This window comes from Microplitis demolitor, chromosome 8 (genome assembly GCF_026212275.2).
Source record: "Microplitis demolitor isolate Queensland-Clemson2020A chromosome 8, iyMicDemo2.1a, whole genome shotgun sequence".
Lineage (NCBI taxonomy): Eukaryota > Metazoa > Arthropoda > Insecta > Hymenoptera > Braconidae > Microplitis > Microplitis demolitor.
Genome location: NC_068552.1, coordinates 17,225,041 through 17,243,830, shown reverse-complemented (window position 1 = coordinate 17,243,830; position 18,790 = coordinate 17,225,041). Strand labels below are relative to the sequence as shown.

Genomic DNA, 18,790 nt, shown 5'->3' with positions numbered 1-18,790 from the left:
AAAAATGGCAATAAATCCTCGGGAAAACTCGTAAATTTATAAATTTAAATTTGCTTAATTTATTTATAAACTTGCCAATAAATTGCTGTTATCTGGTTATTAAATTTTAAAAAATGTTGTTTATTAAAATATTTGAAAAGTTTGGATTTATGATTGAAAATAAATTACCGCTAAAAAAAAGCCAGCGTTTTATCGGTGATCTAGTTACTCTCTGGCTTAGCAAGCTCTAGAATTTATGTGGATAGACTTAGTGAGTTTGCGAAGCTAGGAAATGTAGTCGAGCTTACACGGATGACTCGGCATCGATTTTACAATGGTTACTATCTTTATAAAGTTCAAGCATTGTTCTCGAGAAACAAATACACGCGTACAATGCCCAGGCCTTGTTTAAAAATTTTACAATGAAAAGAAAAGAAAAAAAAAAATAAACAAAGTGTAAAGAAAAAAAAATTCTAATAAAATTATCTCGTCTATTTAACGAGGCTGCTATTTGGCAATGGCAATATCGCCCAAACATTGCGCTATTACATTTTCCCACTGGACAATATGTTTTAATTAAAAGTTTACTCGGCACTTAGATCTCTGATCCACCTGGGACCATTCGCTCCATTCGCAAACTACTACACCCACCGTAACCGTCTAGTACTCATACGAGCAATTTAATAATTTCTCATCCGGGATGACGTTTACTATCCCGCTTAAATTATGAGAAATATCCTCAACTATATTATAAAGCCATTAATTTATTTACTGTATTCTATTTTCGTTTCTGATGTCCGAAGTTTGTTAACCCGTAAAAAAGTCTGTTACTTTCTTTAAAATAATCGAGGGTAAAAAATAGCCGACGGTTTCAGAAAATACTCGTCGGACATTACGTCAGAGGGAAAAGGAAACTCGAAGGTATGATACGAAGTTTCGTCGATCAAACTCTTCAGAGATAAAATTTTGTCTTGGCAAAGTTTCGTGTGCGACAGGTCATGGTACTTTGACAGATTTAATACCTGCCAGCGTCTGATATTAATTATTGGACTTTGAAACTTACAAAATGATTTTCGCCCTAAATTATATCAGCAAGTTGTTAATGAAAAGTATTAATATCAAATTAGCAATCATTTATGATGAATATTTTTCAAGGTTGTCTGACTAATAAGGCAATTTTCCGTGTTCTAATACCTTGTTAAGGTTATTATGGTGTCGTAAAGCGGATCGATCAAGTTACGCATGTCATTGAATCAGGGAAAATTAATGGAAAACCCGGAATATCCTTGCAATATATAGACGTAGCCCAGCTGTAGAAGCTCGTTACAACGAGGTTACAGAAGGGAGGGTAGCCAAGGGATGGATTATGCCCTAAAATTCCATGTGGTATCGATTGTTTGGTTCTCTGGAGGCCGAGCTTACTTGAACTGCCCATGCGCCATCATGGCGGCGCTAAGCTCAGCTATTCTGGCACAATTCTGGGATTTAACTTTTTTAGAGTTAGTGACCAAGTGAACGAAACCCGAGATGTACAAAACTCCTTTATGAAGTCTTCAGTGATTTACGGAGAGAGTAATTATGCCGCGGAGAAATTTTTTCATCTGCATTGCACTACTGCCTACTCTCATTCAGCTATCAAGAGGTAATCTTATAAATATATATATGTTGAAATGCAACGTGTGTTTAGCTTTTTTTAATGCATGTGCTTTCATGTTTGACAGTTGATGCAGGACAATTGTTATCTACTGAACATCGCACACACGCGGCAACAGAACGCGCCAATGATTTGAGATGTTTTGAATGTGACACAATTGAAGATGGAGAATATTGCGTCAATCCGAATCGAAACTACACCTGGCTGATGAAAAAATGTAAAGATGATCGTCGTCAGTGTATGGTAAATATTGACAATTATTTTTTAATTACTATTTTAATTGATAGTTCAATTTAAAAAGTTCCCGCGGCCTTCTTAATTGATGTTGCAATTAAAATACAAACTAAAAACCCGGAAAAAAAATATTTTAATTTACAGAGAACTCAATATGTATTTTATTTAGACCTGTCTAGATCTATTTTTGTTATTGTTTAAATTTATATAGATTCGGGTGAGCAAAAATTTAAATATAGCAAATTATTGCTGTGAAAATTAAAATTTTTTTTTCAAAGCTTTATGCAGAAAAATTATTTTTAAAAATTTTTAGTTGTCAAATGATCTACGTGAATATAAATAGATCTATTGATATCAATCTACAGATCTAAAATTTGAGAAAATAAGATCTCATTCGATCTAAATAATTTTTTTCTAAAAATAATCTAAAAAATTAAAGATTTGCATCAGAGTAGATCTCAACAGGTCTATAAAGATCAGTGGAACTAAAATAAAAAAAAATAAATAAATTGCTGTTGATCAAATAACTTTTTCCCGAGCAAGCAATTGAGAATATTTTTATATAAAATATAGTATTTATAAAGAAATTTATTTATACTCCAATGAATCGGGTATCGAGTGAAACGAATATTTTTTTCAATGATGGACGTCTTTTGTAGGTAAAGAGATATTCATTTACAACAAGTACCGAGAACTCGACATCGGAGCCGATGATGTGGGCGTTGGAGCGAAATTGTACAAATAAATGTGAGCCTGGGTGCATTGTAATCGGGGAGCGTACAAAGCTCTATGCATGCACAGCCTGCTGCGAAAAGTCTTTTTGCAACACTGGCAAAGGAACTGCTGCGGATCTTACGACTCGGGAGATTGGTTTCCTATTAACTCTTGTATTGCAAGCGGTACTGACTGTTACTCTTTATCCTGCGTGACACTAATAAAATTATCTAAAACATACTTTTATTTCTTTTCTTTATTCAATGTTGTGTATGTGCACGGAAAAAAGAATAGTAAAAAATTACAGTTTCATATATCAGCAAAGTCCCTCTTTGACGTAGAAATTATTTAGTAAAAAAGAACTGTCACTGCAACAGGACATGGCCCTAAGCTATACAGGACTTTGCTCGTTTCCTGTTGCAGCTACAAGACTTGCCGTGTAGCTGCAACGGGAAAGTCCCGGAGTATTCACAAGATTAGTACTGTTGCAGACGCAGGAATAGACCCGTTGCTGCAACAGGACTGATCTTGTAACTGTAATAAGAGGGGCCTTGTAGCTGCTACAGGATCTATTCCTGTTGCAGCAACGTACTGTAAAAAAATGGGACTAAATTCGAAATGAATATAGATTGTATTTAAATCCGATTTCTCTCAGCAATAATCTCAATTATTACAGCGCAAATTATAATACTTTGTTTTTCCCACGAGGGCTCTATTTTTGCGCTAAAAACTGTAATTTTTCCACTGCTCTTTTTTCCGTATGTGTGTTTTTTTTAATTTACCTACACAATTAGATATGTAGTTATGGTTACAGTTAGGTATAGTTATAATTTAGTAATTAGTATGTTGTGTGATTTATTAACGCTTTAATGGCCACAAAATCAATCGGAATGATTGATCGATACCGCGGGAAAAGGTATACAAAGTTTGTTTAATAACTATTGCATTACCTCCACTTAGCTAATGCGTTTAATATCGAACCTTTTAGTATTTTATAATGTTTGTTAATTTTATTTTTTTATTTACCTTCGGGCTTATTTTGAATCCTAAAATATTTTGTGATAATGCCGAGAAACTCTTTGATAATAAAGACGGGGGTGAAGTAGTTTATCCAGAAGTTATTTCCGATACGGAAGTTAAGCGCAGATTTAAAAGATCTAATACTGAGTTTAAAAAAAGTGATATCGATACTTTTTATGTTGGTTTGAAAAATTGGACGCTCAAGACGAAATTTAATCACAATTTGGTAGTTGCTGATAATTATGTTGCCCATTGGGCGAGTTCCGAGGGTCGAAAAGCTCCTGCGAGTGACCAAAGTCACTCGAGGTTGGATCGTTGTCTTCCGCTTGAGGGCGAAATCGCTGGTATTCCAAATTCTACTGTCGTTTTGACAATTTGCAGCAACCAGTTCTATGGTCTCGTCGCTTTTGGGAATCAATCGTTTTTTCTGCAGCCCACTAAAGTAAACGGAAGTCACGTTTTTTATGAAACCAAACTGCCGGCATTGGAAGAAATGGCGAATAAATATGACAAAAATTTTGAAGCTGGGTTTAAAAAATTTGACGAAGAAAATGAAATTGGTCAGTATTTTTTGGATAAATTAATTAGACTGGTGTTTATTTTTTTTGTCTTTGATTTAAGATGACGAAAAAAAATCGTCATGTGTTGCTTGGGAAATGAATAACCGGGGAAGTAGGTTTGTTACATTAAATTCAACAGCTTGTCCGGGTAATTGGGACACTAAAGTACAAAAACGCTGGAGAAGAAGTCCTAGACAGACAAATTACTGGTACACGACCCAGCAGCCCTATCGGGTAGTAAAAGGCTGCGGAATGAATAGAAGGAAAAGAGTTTTGACAGTTTGCGATACAGATGAAAGCTATAACATGACTGGAGACATAGCCTCGGCAGACTATTTCGACAGACGCGATTTTGAAGCGCGAATGGGAAACGACCCTTCTGAGGAAGCTGCGCAGTCTCGTATGCAAACTGATTCACACCCTGCTGGTAAGTTTTTAAAAAAAATGAATGTTAAATATTTATCATTAGTCATTACTGATATGTGTAATTACTTTTTAAGGATCGTGGTTTGATGCAGAAGAAGCGAGGCCATATTTAAAGGGCCGAATAATGAGACACGGAAAAGCTTCCACTATAAAATGGATCAAAATAATAGTCGGTGTTGATTATGACGTCATACAATTCCATCGCGATCTTACTCAACAATACATCTTTACTATTTTTAATATCGTAATTATAATAATTGTTCTCAATTTACGAAATGGCAATCAGTTACTTACTAATAAATTTGAAAAGTAGGTCAGCACGCTGTTCAAAAAAATTTCCATCGTCAACTACGTTAAAATCGTCATCAAAAGAATGATTCTCTATCCGAATCCTACTGATAGTGCAGTGAGTATCTAGTCACAATATTTAGAAAATTAGGTTGTAAAAAATTTTTTCTACTTTAAGGTCCGTACAGGGAATATGCAGTACCCGCTTTACAATGTGAATATATGGAACAGAAAAATTTACGACCTAGCGAAAGAAAAACATGATATGGCGTTATGGTACACTCATTACCAGCTGGCTTCCGACGTCAATACTGCTCCTGGGCCTTATATGTGTAACAAATTGCGGTCTTGTATTCTTGTTCAAGATGTCGGGTGGGCTTCCTCTATAAAAATAGCCCATGGTATCGGTCATCTGTAAGCTTAAATTCTAATTTATATTTGTATTATACGTTTTTCATTGCGCATGGTCATATTGTTTGTCTTTTCATCGGAGTAATTTACGAGTGATTTGGATTTTATTTAAATCCATTCACTTCGGGTTGAGTCCATGTTCACTCCTCAAATTTTTTTACAGTGTGTTATTATATTTTTTGGCATAGGCATGTAACAGTTAAACTTTATGCTTATGTTTTAAATTCAGTGTGGGACTGAATCATGACGGAGAGATTCAAACGAATAATTACTGCGCATCGGAGGCATTACTGCACGCGACAGTGATGTCAAAAATATTACCAGCTGTTAATCCTGTTCCCACGTGGTCTTCATGTTCGATTCAAGAATTTAATGAACTCGTAGGGTATGCAAATTATTTATTTATTAATTTAACAATTCGGAGTGATAGCAAAATAATTGAAAATACTTATAATTTAATTTAAAGCGAATTTAATTGCTTGGATCGACCGCCGCTAAGTGATGAGCAAACATCATATTTACCGGGAATATTTTCACTTGACGACCAGTGCCGCATCGAGTTTGGAGAGGGGTAATTAATAATTATTCATAGCCATTAAATTTATGTAAATATAAGTATGAGAGCTGGAGATGAAGTAGAGGTTGTGGTTGGTAATGAAACTTTAAATGAATTTAGTTGGGTATTCTGTATCAAAGTTACGGTTAAAGATCCGTGTATGGAGTTGTGGTGCAATAGAGCTGCCAGCAGGAGACGGAGTTGCATGACTCGCATGACGCAAACACTCGAGGGAACTCCTTGTGGACGAGGAATGGTATTAATCATGAATTCTGTCTGTTAATAAGCTAATGGTATTAACTTAAACAATTGTAAATTAATATCCCAGAGATGTATCAACGGTACATGTGTCGAGCCATTGTGGAATATACCGGACAAGCCAACTACTAGCCAGCCTGAATCTTCTACGTATACTTTTACGTCGGACCCGATACCTCCATCCACTACCCCAGAGAGGTCAGCTACTATATTGTTAAAATTAGTTGTTTAAAAATAAATGTTGGAACTATTTTTTAGTTTTATTTGTTCCTTATAGTGAGCAATAAGCACTTGATGCATCCAGTGTCTTGTAGCATTGAATTTTTCCAACTAAAGAAATTTTTTTTTTTTAGTCATTACCCTGGACAAACTACTACGACTACAACAGAGTTATCTTTTGTTAGTGATGTTCCAACACCACCAAGTTATGGTCAACCACCAAGTTTTGGAACACCATCACCGCCAGGTTATTCAACTCCATCTCCACCAAATTATCCAGGACCGTCTCCACCAAATTATCCAGGACCATCTCCACCAAGTTATCCAGGACCATCTCCACCAAGCTATCCAGGACCATCTCCACCAAGCTATCCAGGACCATCTCCACCAAGCTATCCAGGACCATCTCCACCAAGTTATCCGGGACCATCTCCACCAGGTTATCCGGGACCATCTCCACCAAGTTATCCAGGACCATCGCCACCAAGTTATCCAGGACCATCGCCACCAGGTGGTTATCCAACACCAGGTTATCCAACACCCCCAGGTCATCCAACACCTCCAGGTCATCCATCACCACCAGGTTATCCATCTCCACCAGGTTATCTGGGACCATCTCCACCGAGTTATCCATCACCATCACCACCAGGTTATCCATCACCATCACCGCCAGGTTACGGTCAGCAACCCAGTCCCCCAACCCAGTGGAGCCAACAAGACGACACTTACTCTAGCAATGCAGGATTCTTCAAGCGACACGGATTCTTTTAGTATCAAAAAAATTTGCTGCCCATTTATAAAACTGACTAAAATAAATATCTATTTATATTTAATTGAACAAATCATTTATCAATACTAATCGTACGTTTAAAAAAAGTCTGCTCGATATCACGATATCTTCATGCTCGTGACATAGTTTAGATAATTTTTTCTTCGCTTATTTTTATTTAGTTTCCATGGTTGCATTCATATGTACATACAGATATAGATACAGAGACTGCATTATTAGAGAACCACTTGATACATGAATGTTCTCTTTCTTTTTATCTCTCCTTTCTCTCATTCCACGATCTACCAGCTTTAAATTTTTATTTCCATTATTATTATTATCATTATAAGCGTCACCAAAGTGCACGTCTGCATTCCCATTTATTGCGAGAATCGAGCATGTGGCTGCCAGTTGCAGTTAGCACAACCGTCGGCACTACGAAAACGTCGACAAAACCAATTAACCAATGCTTCGTTATTCTTTGTTCGCTCGGATAATTTTCAATGACGTGAACGTTTGTGACTTTTTGTTATTTCATTTACATCTCCATCTATGTACACATCTCTTTTTAAATACATTTCGCAATCATAAAAATTTTTTTTTGCTATCAAACAAAACCCCTTTTTTTTCTTTCCTTTTTTCTAATACCTTTAAAATATTACACAAACCAACAAACGCAATTTATAGTGCAGTGTTAAATTATATTCAGCTATGACGACATTATGAATAAAATAATTTCATTAATAATTATTTTTACATCCATTAATTACATCGCTGCCACCGAAAATAATAAATTTCACGTGATAAATCATGGCTGCATCATTCCTAAAATTTTATCGCCGGATTTACGCTCGCGCAGATCCGCCGATTCAAAATCAAGTGACGTTTACGTGTCAGTAGGCAATTGGATTTTGAAAAATCGTATCGCGATTCAATTGGTGCCTCCCACACTAAGCTGGGTCACTTCTGACCCGATTCTTAAAGATCTCAACCCGAAGTCCGCGGAAAATTGCAAGTTTTTTAAAGGCCACGTCCAGCGGACTAGTTCCCAAACTATAATGACTATTTGCGACGAGCATTTTTACATCATCCTATTGTTCAACGAGAGCACGTTCACTCTCCAGCCGACGGCGAACGGCAGCCACCTTCTCCAAGAAATAAAGCCCCCAAAAGTTAAAAGACAGGATTCAAATTTCCACAACAGTTTTATTGATCTGACCGATGACACTTTCGATCTCTACCAAGACATCGGTCCAACTAATGTTCAAAAAGAGCCTGGTCCAAGAGATTTTATTACAGATGGAGATGAGCAATCAAACTTGACCAACCCGCTGCTAATGAAGTACAAATATCTGAGTAAGAAATATTCGCTAAAGTTTTTTCGTTTAAACAAAATATTAATTAGAACGGACGAAGTACTTTGTACCAAGTACTAGTCGAGTGTCAGAGTACTTTAATATTTTTTTTGTTTCGCAGATAAAAGTTTTAATTTAAAACTCCGGTTTTTTATTTTTCTGTACAGAGAGACCTGTTGTAGGTGACACAAAGACATCACCAGCACAATGGCTCGAGCTTGGAGTCGCTGTTGATTACTCGGTGATAGACTTTCACGGCGAGCGGGTACAGCAATATATTTTTGCTCTACTAAACATCGTAAGTACTAAGACTTGTCTTTGCAATTTCAATGATAATGATAATAAATTTTCATAATTTCATTTAATAATGTAGCATTTATTCAAATGAATGTCATTACTTATTACCGTAATGTAATTTATTTTTTATTTAGGTCAGTGCGATCTACAGCCACCCGTCCCTTGAAGCAAATCTTACTCTCGTAATTCTGAGGATTATTTTTTACGTTGATAAAAAAGATTCAATGGTAAGTTGGTGATTAATTTATCAAAAGAGGGGTCGCTGAGTTAAAAAACAAATTATAGTTTAGTCCTCAAAAGCCTCAATTCCTTTGATATTTTATTACCGGAAAGTAACTTTAGTACTCAAAATCTTCAATGAGAACGATGAGGTCTAATGCGAATAATTTATTGATATTAAATTATAATTAAGACCTCAAAATTCTCAATTAATGAAAAGTTATACTTTGAACTTTGAACAATTTTAGATAGAAAAGGAAGGGAAGAGAATACGTCGGAGACTTTTGAAGTTCTAATGTGAACAAAATTATTCCTGTATCTTTTGAGTACTCTGATAGCAAAATGACATCTTGATGAGTTCTGAATGAATTTCTATTTATGATTTGGACGTCTCATCAACGTCTTAAAGAAATTTTTGAGAAGGTCTTAAGATGTCGAATGAGCCACCTAGCGAACTCACTAAGACGTCTTTAAAAAGAGTTCTCACAGAGTTCTTTTTTCTGACTTCGTAAATAAGACTTCATTATGAATTTACCAAGACGTCTTAAGGAGCTCCTAATTTTAACTTCATAAAGAATTTAAAAAAAGAATACATTTAGACATAATAAAACTGACGTCTTATTAGAGTTATTAAAAATGACATCTTTAAGGAGTCATCATTTAGTCCTCAAAGTAGTAAAATTAGTCGCGACTACTACTTTGAAGACTAAACTAGACTAACTTTCTATACTGTTGTCAATTTTAAAATTCTAAACTAAATTGATCCTCAAAAACCTTATTGATAACTTTGAAACAAATCCAAATTTGTTTTTTGACTCTGGTCTGCACTTTTTTTTATCACACTCAAGTCGACGAACGGTACTATCTTTGAAACGCATTTCGCTAGATTAGATAGTAGTGCATCAATCTGCAGTGTAGTTTTTACTTAGAGATTTTGTTTCCGAGAAACTTTCAGCTGAAAATATTTGATAAAATAAATAAATAAATTTCATAAGTGTATCAATGGTTAATTTCTTCAGATTCGTCAGGGTAATGCCCGAAAGTCATTGGAGAATGTCAACAGGTGGAACCGGCGGATCCTTTTATCAACAAATAAAGCTCACGACGTGGCAATTTGGTTGACGAGATTAGACATCGGTGGCCCGTCTGGGTACGCTCCAGTCTCGGGCGTCTGTGATCCAGCGAGATCATGTGCGCTGAACCGTGACGAAGGTTTGACAAGTGCTTTTATCATCGCTCACGAGCTGGCTCATATGTTAGTAAACTCAATACAATCTCAATACTCTACCTCATTTATTTAATGGATTATTTATTATCTTAAACTTGTGGTTCATCACTCACTCGATTAATCAGCTTAGGGCTTACCCATGATGGAGGCCAAGCCGTCGATAATTCTTGTGCCCACGAAACCACTGGCAGTGTCATGGCACCTGTTGTCGCTGCTACTTTTCATCAGTTCCATTGGTCTTTTTGCTCAAGAAAAGAATTTCATTATCATTCCAGGTTTATTATTATTAATTAATAATTAATAAAATTTATTTAAGAGTATTCAGTCATTCAATTTGTTAATTAAGCCAGTAAATTTAATTAATAGACAATGGACATGTTTAAATAATTACCCAGACGTAAATAATGCGACGTATTTAAAATCATTTCCTGATAAATTTACAATGGACGAGCAGTGTCGCATGGAATTTGGCGAAGGCTACGAGCTTTGTAAGCGCCTTGATTTAACGGGTCTCTGTGCTCACCTGTGGTGTGCTCACAAGGATGTTAATAAAGTATGCAAAACAAAGAAAGGACCTCCTCTAGACGGAACACCATGTGGTAAAAACAAAGTAAGTCACCAAACAAAAGCCTTTTTTTAAATTTATTATTTATTTATCCAAAAATTTTACGATTGATTTATATTTTTAGTGGTGTGTTAAAGGATACTGCCAATCAATAAGAGAGAATAATTTCCAATTAGCTTTACTACAAAAAAATATTTCAATAAACGGGGGCTGGAGTCCTTGGTCCCAAGGAAAATGCTCAGCAACCTGTGGCCTAGGAGTAATTGTTCGCTATCGCTATTGCAATAATCCCATGTAAGTCCCACTAAAATTAGTCAACTAATTAGCATCTATTTGAATTAAAATTTCAAATTTTTCAGACCGTTCGGTGGAAAAGATTGCGAAGGCCCCAACAAAGAGTTCATTATCTGCGACCAACAAGACTGCCCGCAAAAAAGCGACCTGCGACAAGAACAATGTGCGCGGCAAAATATGGGTCTAGGAAAATTACGCATGACTTGGCTGCCCCATTACATAGAAGACGATAAACTAAAGTGCCGGCTGATATGCAGAAATGCCGGTACCGGGAGCATTTACATTAGCAGCGAGTTTGTGTCCGACGGCGCGCCCTGTTCCTACAACTCGACAGACATTTGCATTAAAGGAAAATGCTATTCAATGGGCTGCGATCGGGTCTTGTCCTCGGAAAAACGGCTCGACGCCTGTGGAAACTGCGACGGAGATAATTCAACTTGCGCCTCTATCAGTAACAACTTTCAGCGTAAAATTCGCCAAAGTATATACTACTTATGTAAACATGTATATGTGTATGTAGGCTAATCAATAGCGCAATAATTGTATTTTCAAGCGTGATGTGCAAGTACTCGTGTAATATCTTACTAAGTTTAAACCAAAGTTTGTCTTTAGACAAACATTAGCGTTGAGGTTCCCGCACTGGGAACTTTGAGGGAACTTTTCGATAGCTTCAAGCTACTGAGATTATTGAACGTGATTGTCATGTCCCTGGGGAGTTTAATTTATACAATATCTATACGACAGCTAACTGTTTGTACGGTTATATATCTCTACCCCGTTATACTAGTCATATTTATTGTTTAATCCGTTATCATCGTTATTATTATTATGACAATTGTTAGTATTAAAGTTATAATTTATATTCTATTATATTCCAGCTTCCACACGTGTGGCAGTTGTACCTGAAGGCTCCTATGACATATCTGTTGATTTGAAAATTATTTCAATTGGGAATCAAACTGTAAAACTTATATTTCGTGATGGTAAACGGAAACGACATGATGTTCACTTCTTTTTCTATGACGGAGTCAGTGAATCAATTATTATTGTTGAGGGAACGGGATTTACAATTAAGAAAACTGGTAATTTGGTTAAAATTAGTGGACGTGGTCCGACTTTGGCTCCAGTGACGATATCGGTAACTTTTTTTTAAATTTTTTCTTGATTTTTTAAATAAAAATTAATCTGAGTGGTATTTAATTTAAGGTGAAGGTCCCGGGGGACTATAAAAGTAGGGGAGGGGTGGTTTTGATAAGCTTCCGTTATACGATTGATCGTAAAAAAGAAGAAACGAGTGACAAGTACTCGTGGTTTTTAGGAGGATGGAGTCCCTGCTCGGTATCTTGCGGCGGGGGGGTCCGTTACCGGACTGTCGCCTGCAAAAATGAACAAACTGGTCGTATTGTTAACAAAAAAAAGTGCTCGTTGATAATGAAACCCGTGCAGCAGATGGACAAGTGTAATAGCATTAGGTAAATGCCTTTATTTTTTTATTTTCGATTTAAAAAGAGACTGATTGATTGATAAATTGGACGCAGTTGCCAGTTTAAGTGGATCACTGGTCCGTGGGAGAGCTGTTCAAAGAGCTGCGGATCGACAGGTGTCCAGCTGAGGCAAGTTTATTGTGTTCATTCATCATTTCCCGATAATGAGGTTACCAATGAAAATAAACAGCTGGTGTATCGGGCAATGATGTCCCATGGTAGTTGCGCAGAGTATCAAGCGCCGGTAAATAAACAAAACTGCAATAGGTTTTCTTGCCAAGGCTATTTCATCGACGCTAACTGGTCCGCGGTAAATATTTATTTTTCATAAATATAAACTCGATTTTCAAATTAATTTACTCCTTAAAAGAGGTCAGGACTTTTTACTCTCACACTCAAGTCGACTACTGATACTATTCTTGTTGCACTTAAACAGTAAATGGAAACTGTCCACGTTTTTCTTTTAGGCAAATGAATATTTGTGAAAAATGAAAACGCAGATTACTTTACCCGTAATGACAACTTAATCACGATTAAAAATACGAAGACGTCGTGCTGATAAAACTATCGTTTATCGACGATATACGTGGTACAATGATCTGCCTAATAATATTAGAATGGAAACAAAGCTGACTAATTTCAAATGTTTACTGAAATATTGCATAAAAAATAACACTGCAATTTCATATATATTTAGCCCTAATCCCTTGAATATGGGTCGTTTGCGTCTATGAATTTTCAAATATTCTACTGTAAGCAGCCTACATGCCTCCGAATTTTCATGAAAATGTTTATTGAAAAGGGGATTTCCGGGACTGGCTTCAACTCTATTGCATAGTTAGGAGTCCAAACAAGATCTACGAATTTTTTTGAGATTTTTCCTTGTATAATAACATAATTAAATGAGCGCTGGATGCTAATAACCCATGTTCAAAATTTGCGGGTGCTGGGATTAGGGTTAATATACTTTTTGAACCTAATTTTAGTCATAATTGTATAAGATAGTAAATTATTGTATTATTATTGTATTTCAACGTTATCTTATTTTTATTTTGATGAAATATATATGTATATAAAGTAGCTAACGCTGATAAAGAAACACATTACATTACATTATAAAATAAAGCATTAAATCTCGTTTTTAATTTTGGATTTAGAGGATTTTATTTAGAGAAAAACAGAGAAAAATTACTATAGAACCTCCTTAATATCAACCTGTACTTATTTTTTTTTTTTTATTAAATTTTCTTTCAGTGTTTACAAGCTTGTGGTCATGGTCCGCAGTCACGAGCTCGTTGTGTACGAGAAAAAGATTTGTTTGATTGCCGTCATAATAGTCTTCCGAATGAATTACAGGCTTGTCAAGATAAACTCCATGATAGCAATAACAGCAGTAAAAATAAAAATAATAATAACTGTAAAAAATTATGTAGTAAAGATAAAAGTCGCTACTGTATTAGATCCAGAAAAAAAACTTGTGCTCCCAGAAACTGTTGTCGAGTGTGTTCACATTAATTTATATATATTTTTATTATAAAAAAAATTTTATCCATTATTGGTAAATTCCAGTGTCTGCTTGCAGGGTCGGAGATTCGAACCCAGGCCGCGGTTTTAAAATTAAAATTTCATAATATAAAATAATGTTCTAGTTTTGTTTTTTATTTATTTCTCATTAAAAGTCTTACAATGTTTAATGACAACAACGGCTATTTGCGACATGCGTTACAAATAAATAAAATAAAAATAAAATTTAAAGTCAACAATACAATAACGTTTTTTTTTCCTTATCAATTCATGCATTTGTTAATGAGTTAGATGATATATAAAACGATTTATAATTTATATTTATATATATACTTTATCAATAATAAAAATGAATATAAATCCTGTCGCTGAATTATCATCGATATGTTTGATAATTTATTTATTATAAAAATTACAATAGTTATTTATTAAATATTGCATAAAAATCGCGGTCTCTCCGCAACAGGCCTTTAGTTGGCCACAAATATATTTATTTATTTATTTAGATATTTTTACATTTACAATTAACGAGTTAATTAATTAATTAATAACTCCGTATTGTCAATTCATAAACTATCATATGTAGGCGTCGACAATTATCATAAATAAATAAAAATTACATACAATTATAATGTGATATTTAAATATTTATGTAAAGACACCTCACCTCAATATTTATATTTTTAAAAAGCTGCTCGAGGCCCAGCCAACTCGAAACTTTAATTGCTACTGAGTAATTACCATCTAAGAACTAATATAAGCTTAGGTATATATATAATAGTGTTCACAAAAATATCAATTTGGATGCGACCTGCAACTGCCAGGCAGATATATTTCTTTTAAATTATCTTAGCAAAAGTTTATAACAATTAATAAATAATATATTATTTTTATTAATGAGTGCTATTGATTCTTTTTTTATCCGAGGAAGCTTAAGATGGGTTGGTTTTAATGTTTTACATCATAGTTCCTTAGTTTTTAATTCTCAATCAACAGAACTATCAACGACAATATATATTTATATATTTGTATAGATTTATTTATATATTTTGGTATGTGGTAACGAGAAATTCGTGATTATTTGATACACATGTTGCACAACAGACTCAACATTAATATCATTATTATTAATTAGTATTATTATTAATTATTTATTTAGCATTTAATTGCTAATTCCAACAAACCGCGTCATCATCATTGTAATTTAAATTCTGAGACATCTCAATGGAAGTAAACAATAAATATCTTACACTACTTACACATTAGACGTTAGTCCGTAAATTAATTAATTAAAACTTAAATGTTAATCATTAACTTTTATTATTTGGTGTAATGCTACGCTATCAAATAATATTCCGACGTAAAAAATAAGTCGTGGAAGACCTTTGAAGCTTTAAATATCTAATTAAATAATATAATAATAAACAATCAAAATAAATTTATTAATGACTTGTGTTATTAATTATTAATTATTAACTAATTATTGTTAGGGTTGGATTAACTAACAGCGATACTCGATTTTTCTCGATGACTCCTTTGGTAATTCAACGGGAACACTCTTGGGGAATCGGTACCTCCCCGCGGGCACGGGCCAGCGAGGACTCGCCTCGTCTCACAATCGCTCGACGTAATTTCCCGGGAAGGTGCCGAAGTAACCAGTTCTTTGGCTTGAACCAACGAACCATCCGTCGTCGCATTTTTCCATCACGAAGACTGTGTCGCCTTCTTTCAATTCCAGCTCGTCCTCGTTCTGCGGCCGATAATTGTACAGCGCTCGGTATCTAAATTCATTATTTTGTTACTTTCAATTTAAATAAAATAATAAAAAACTAAAAACGTTTTTTAAATAACTCATTTAAATAACTCACGGTAACGTATCCGAGTGTGTGTCGATGTGCAATGTTTCGTTGACAGGTGCAACGTGCAATTTGTTGCGTTCAGTGACACCAATACGTGGCTGCAAACCCAAACAGTTCATTAAAACCACTAGCCCCGTACAGATTTTTAGAAATAAATATCACAGGAACAAGGGGCAAAATGGGCCCAGAGAATTTTTTCGATTTACATATGACCCAGTTATGAAAAAATTCAAACTAGAGGTAAAATGAACATCAAAACATTTTCGAAATAAAAAAAATTTTTTACCTCCCTTATGTTAAAAATATTATTGAATTAATTTTGAGAAAAAAATTTAGATTCAAAATTATAGGTCGCCCAAATTGCCCCATGCCTTTACTCTGGTAGTAAAGTAAAAATATCAGAGTAGTTATTTTATTGCTAATTAATAAATAGAAGTTTGAATATTTAATTTTATTTGAAGAAGAGTTAGGGTTGAAAAGATAAAAAAAAATTTACCAGTGATATATATTGAGGCTCAGTAGAAGTAGTTTTAACAGGTATCGAGGGTGTGTAGTGATGAGGCCCCATGCTCAATTTACCGCTGGCAGTACCATTGGACAGCATGCTGTGAGCCGCTGGGGACGCAACTGGTTTACTGGAGACGGGTGTTTCTGACGTAAATTTAAAATAATTGAAATTTTAAATTAAAAAATATTATATTTATTTGTTATTACTTTTATAAAGTAAACAAGACAGTTTTTATTTAATTACCGGGTCGGTGTTGTCCCGGTTCCATGATAACTTCAACATAAGTAACAGGAAATATGCCTTTGCGACTGCCAATCCGTCCTTCGAACCAATTGTCATCAACTCTTCTTGTCAACACAACGAGCTCTCCCTTCACAAGAGACAACTCGAGGTTCGTCTGAGCGATGAAATTAAATTTAGCACGTGCTTGACCCTCGTAGGGTTTTTTCGGGGTCGATCTCATTCCTTCAAACGGCAAGACCTAAAATAATAAGCGACAATTTAATAAACGTTTCAATAAAAAAAAAAAATAAAATTGCAGTAAATTTATTTACCTCGACATAATTTAGAGGAAAGAGACCGATCATAGCATTATGTTCACCTTCGTACCAATTTTTATCAATTTGCCGGCGAATGAGAATTATGTCACCTCGCCGGAATGACAATTCACGCGATGTCTGTCCCACAAAATTGTACATCGCTCGTGCGACAAGTCGCGGCTCGGGAGTTTGCTCTTGAGATCTACTTCTATAACTCATGTCATCCACAAAATCGTCGTACCGATTCAATGGTATCGGAGACTTTTGCGATGGTCTATTTTTAATAATAACGAAAACCCAAAAATTATAACTCTTAAATTGTCAGTAAAATCATAAAAATATATATTTAATTTAATTATTCTTTTAAAATGTCATTTAAAGTAATTTTACATTTGCATTTTTATGTTAATGCTGCGCTAAATTTACGCCAAACTCTGACAGCTTAAATAAGTTAGCAGCAGAGTAAATTAAATATTCAATAAGAATACAAGAGGCATTCAAACATTTATAACCCCGCTCATAAAAGGGAATTATATATGGATTATATATATTATATATATTAGCCAAATACATCGGGACAGATTAAATGACATTGTCAGATTTGACAGTTAGTAGTTAATTTAATTAACGTATTAAATATTCAGTATAAACTTACATAAAGTTATCAGTATGTCGACGGGAATCTATGTCGTGCAACTCTTGGAGATATTTTCTCCGTCTCTCCTCCTGATAAACTCGGCGCATATTCTCGGCACTCCTCCGTGCAAGTTCTTCTTCGCTAAGAATTTCCTTAGCTTCCGCACGGACTGGAGAACGATAATGAATCGTCACCTCACCCTCGACATATCGTCTCGGTGATTCTGCACAAGACAAATTATTTTATTTCCTCTCTTGTTCCATTACTTCTTACATTTTAATTTTCCTAGTACAGTGCATACAGTACACATAACATAACACTATTTCTTTCTATTTAAATCAAGGATTTATACTGACTAAATAAAAAATTAAAAAAAAATTAAATGTTATTAATCACTGGGTAAAAAATTTTAATTACAATTTCTGCTGATCGCGTTTGAATAACCCAGTTTACTGGTTGGCTTACAATTAGCTAACGCATTTAGTCACCAAAGTATTAGTTCCCATGGCTTCTTTACGGCTTTGAGCGCAAAGTATAATTACATTTGCATAAAAATATATTTTTTATTTTTTTCTATAGCTTTTATTTTATTATATTTGTGGTATAAAAGACATAAAAAATATGCAAACCCAAACTATTGGTAACGTGATTGGCTAAAGGCTCAAAACCGCATAAAAATATATGAAATTTGCACAACAATATAAAAATTAAAATGAATATATATGAAAAGCGACCCGTGCGCTTGCGCGCGACATATGAACTCTAGTTTTCTAGAATTTTATATTGGAAGAGACTGGAAAATTACACGGGATGATAATCAGTAGGTGGAATAAAAAAAAGCCGATTGATAGACAAAGATGGCCAGCGACTTTACATCGTGATGCCCAGGACATGTATCTGCGAAGGATCAAGGACTAAAAAAATTTTTTTTCTCCAGTATTTCAGTGAAGAAAAAAAAATGACCCGACTGATACACAGAGATGTCTAGACAGGTGTTTTTGTGAATGTTCTAGACCCGGAAAATTTTTCCCTCGCGCGGGATTAATTTAAATTTAAAACTAGAAAAAAATATTTTTAATTTCCCTCATGATATTGCTGGAGGCATACACCGAGTAGCAGTCAAGTCTGCTTAATTGTTCATGTACATGGTACACATACTTCAAGTGTACTGAGACTTAACAGCTTTAAGATTG

At 34.8% G+C, this 18,790-nt stretch overlaps 4 protein-coding genes across 4 annotated transcripts in view; 3 read left to right on the top strand and 1 right to left on the bottom strand.

The window, feature by feature from the left end:
- The first annotated feature begins 1,437 nt into the window (after window positions 1-1,437).
- Window positions 1,438-2,810, top strand: LOC103578835 (uncharacterized). The gene is made up of 3 exons (XM_008560039.1): window positions 1,438-1,621; window positions 1,701-1,876; window positions 2,527-2,810. Exons 1-3 carry the CDS (start codon window positions 1,558-1,560, stop codon window positions 2,794-2,796), a joined length of 510 nt encoding a protein of 169 aa, XP_008558261.1. The 5' UTR covers window positions 1,438-1,557; the 3' UTR covers window positions 2,797-2,810.
- Window positions 2,811-6,556: 3,746 nt separating this feature from the next.
- On the top strand, window positions 6,557-7,090 carry LOC103578882 (uncharacterized; the record flags this gene model as incomplete). The annotated part of the gene is made up of 1 exon (XM_008560124.3): window positions 6,557-7,090. A coding segment is annotated over one exon (534 nt), but the record flags the coding sequence as incomplete, so codon positions are not given.
- A 398-nt stretch (window positions 7,091-7,488) lies between these two features.
- LOC103578883 (A disintegrin and metalloproteinase with thrombospondin motifs 20) lies at window positions 7,489-14,045 on the top strand. Its single transcript, XM_014443156.2, has 12 exons — window positions 7,489-8,444; window positions 8,611-8,741; window positions 8,875-8,967; window positions 9,979-10,214; window positions 10,313-10,462; window positions 10,554-10,797; window positions 10,877-11,046; window positions 11,112-11,527; window positions 11,925-12,184; window positions 12,253-12,518; window positions 12,585-12,840; window positions 13,785-14,045. Exons 1-12 carry the CDS (start codon window positions 7,811-7,813, stop codon window positions 14,043-14,045), a joined length of 3,117 nt encoding a protein of 1,038 aa, XP_014298642.2. The 5' UTR covers window positions 7,489-7,810.
- Window positions 14,046-15,071: 1,026 nt separating this feature from the next.
- The window catches only part of LOC103578838 (uncharacterized), a 39,004-nt gene continuing 35,285 nt past the window's right edge, over window positions 15,072-18,790 (bottom strand). Inside the window, exons 14-19 of the mRNA XM_008560043.3 lie at window positions 17,616-17,820; window positions 16,976-17,234; window positions 16,665-16,902; window positions 16,410-16,564; window positions 15,923-16,011; window positions 15,072-15,835 (exon numbers count right to left, since the gene is read on the bottom strand). Of these exons, the coding sequence (XP_008558265.3) occupies window positions 15,667-15,835; window positions 15,923-16,011; window positions 16,410-16,564; window positions 16,665-16,902; window positions 16,976-17,234; window positions 17,616-17,820 (1,115 nt within the window). The 3' untranslated portion in view covers window positions 15,072-15,666. The remainder of the gene's footprint in view (window positions 15,836-15,922; window positions 16,012-16,409; window positions 16,565-16,664; window positions 16,903-16,975; window positions 17,235-17,615; window positions 17,821-18,790) is intronic.

Coding starts and splice junctions, on each gene's coding strand:
- LOC103578835 (XM_008560039.1), top strand. CDS start 1,558: ATGCCGCGGAGAAATTTTTTCATCTGCATTGCACTACTGCCTACTCTC. Junction 1,622..1,700: donor TCTCATTCAGCTATCAAGAG/GTAATCTTATAA, acceptor CATGTTTGACAG/TTGATGCAGGACAATTGTTA. Junction 1,877..2,526: donor ATGATCGTCGTCAGTGTATG/GTAAATATTGAC, acceptor CGTCTTTTGTAG/GTAAAGAGATATTCATTTAC.
- LOC103578883 (XM_014443156.2), top strand. CDS start 7,811: ATGAATAAAATAATTTCATTAATAATTATTTTTACATCCATTAATTAC. Junction 10,215..10,312: donor GCTCACGAGCTGGCTCATAT/GTTAGTAAACTC, acceptor TCGATTAATCAG/CTTAGGGCTTACCCATGATG. Junction 11,528..11,924: donor TCAGCGTAAAATTCGCCAAA/GTATATACTACT, acceptor ATTATATTCCAG/CTTCCACACGTGTGGCAGTT.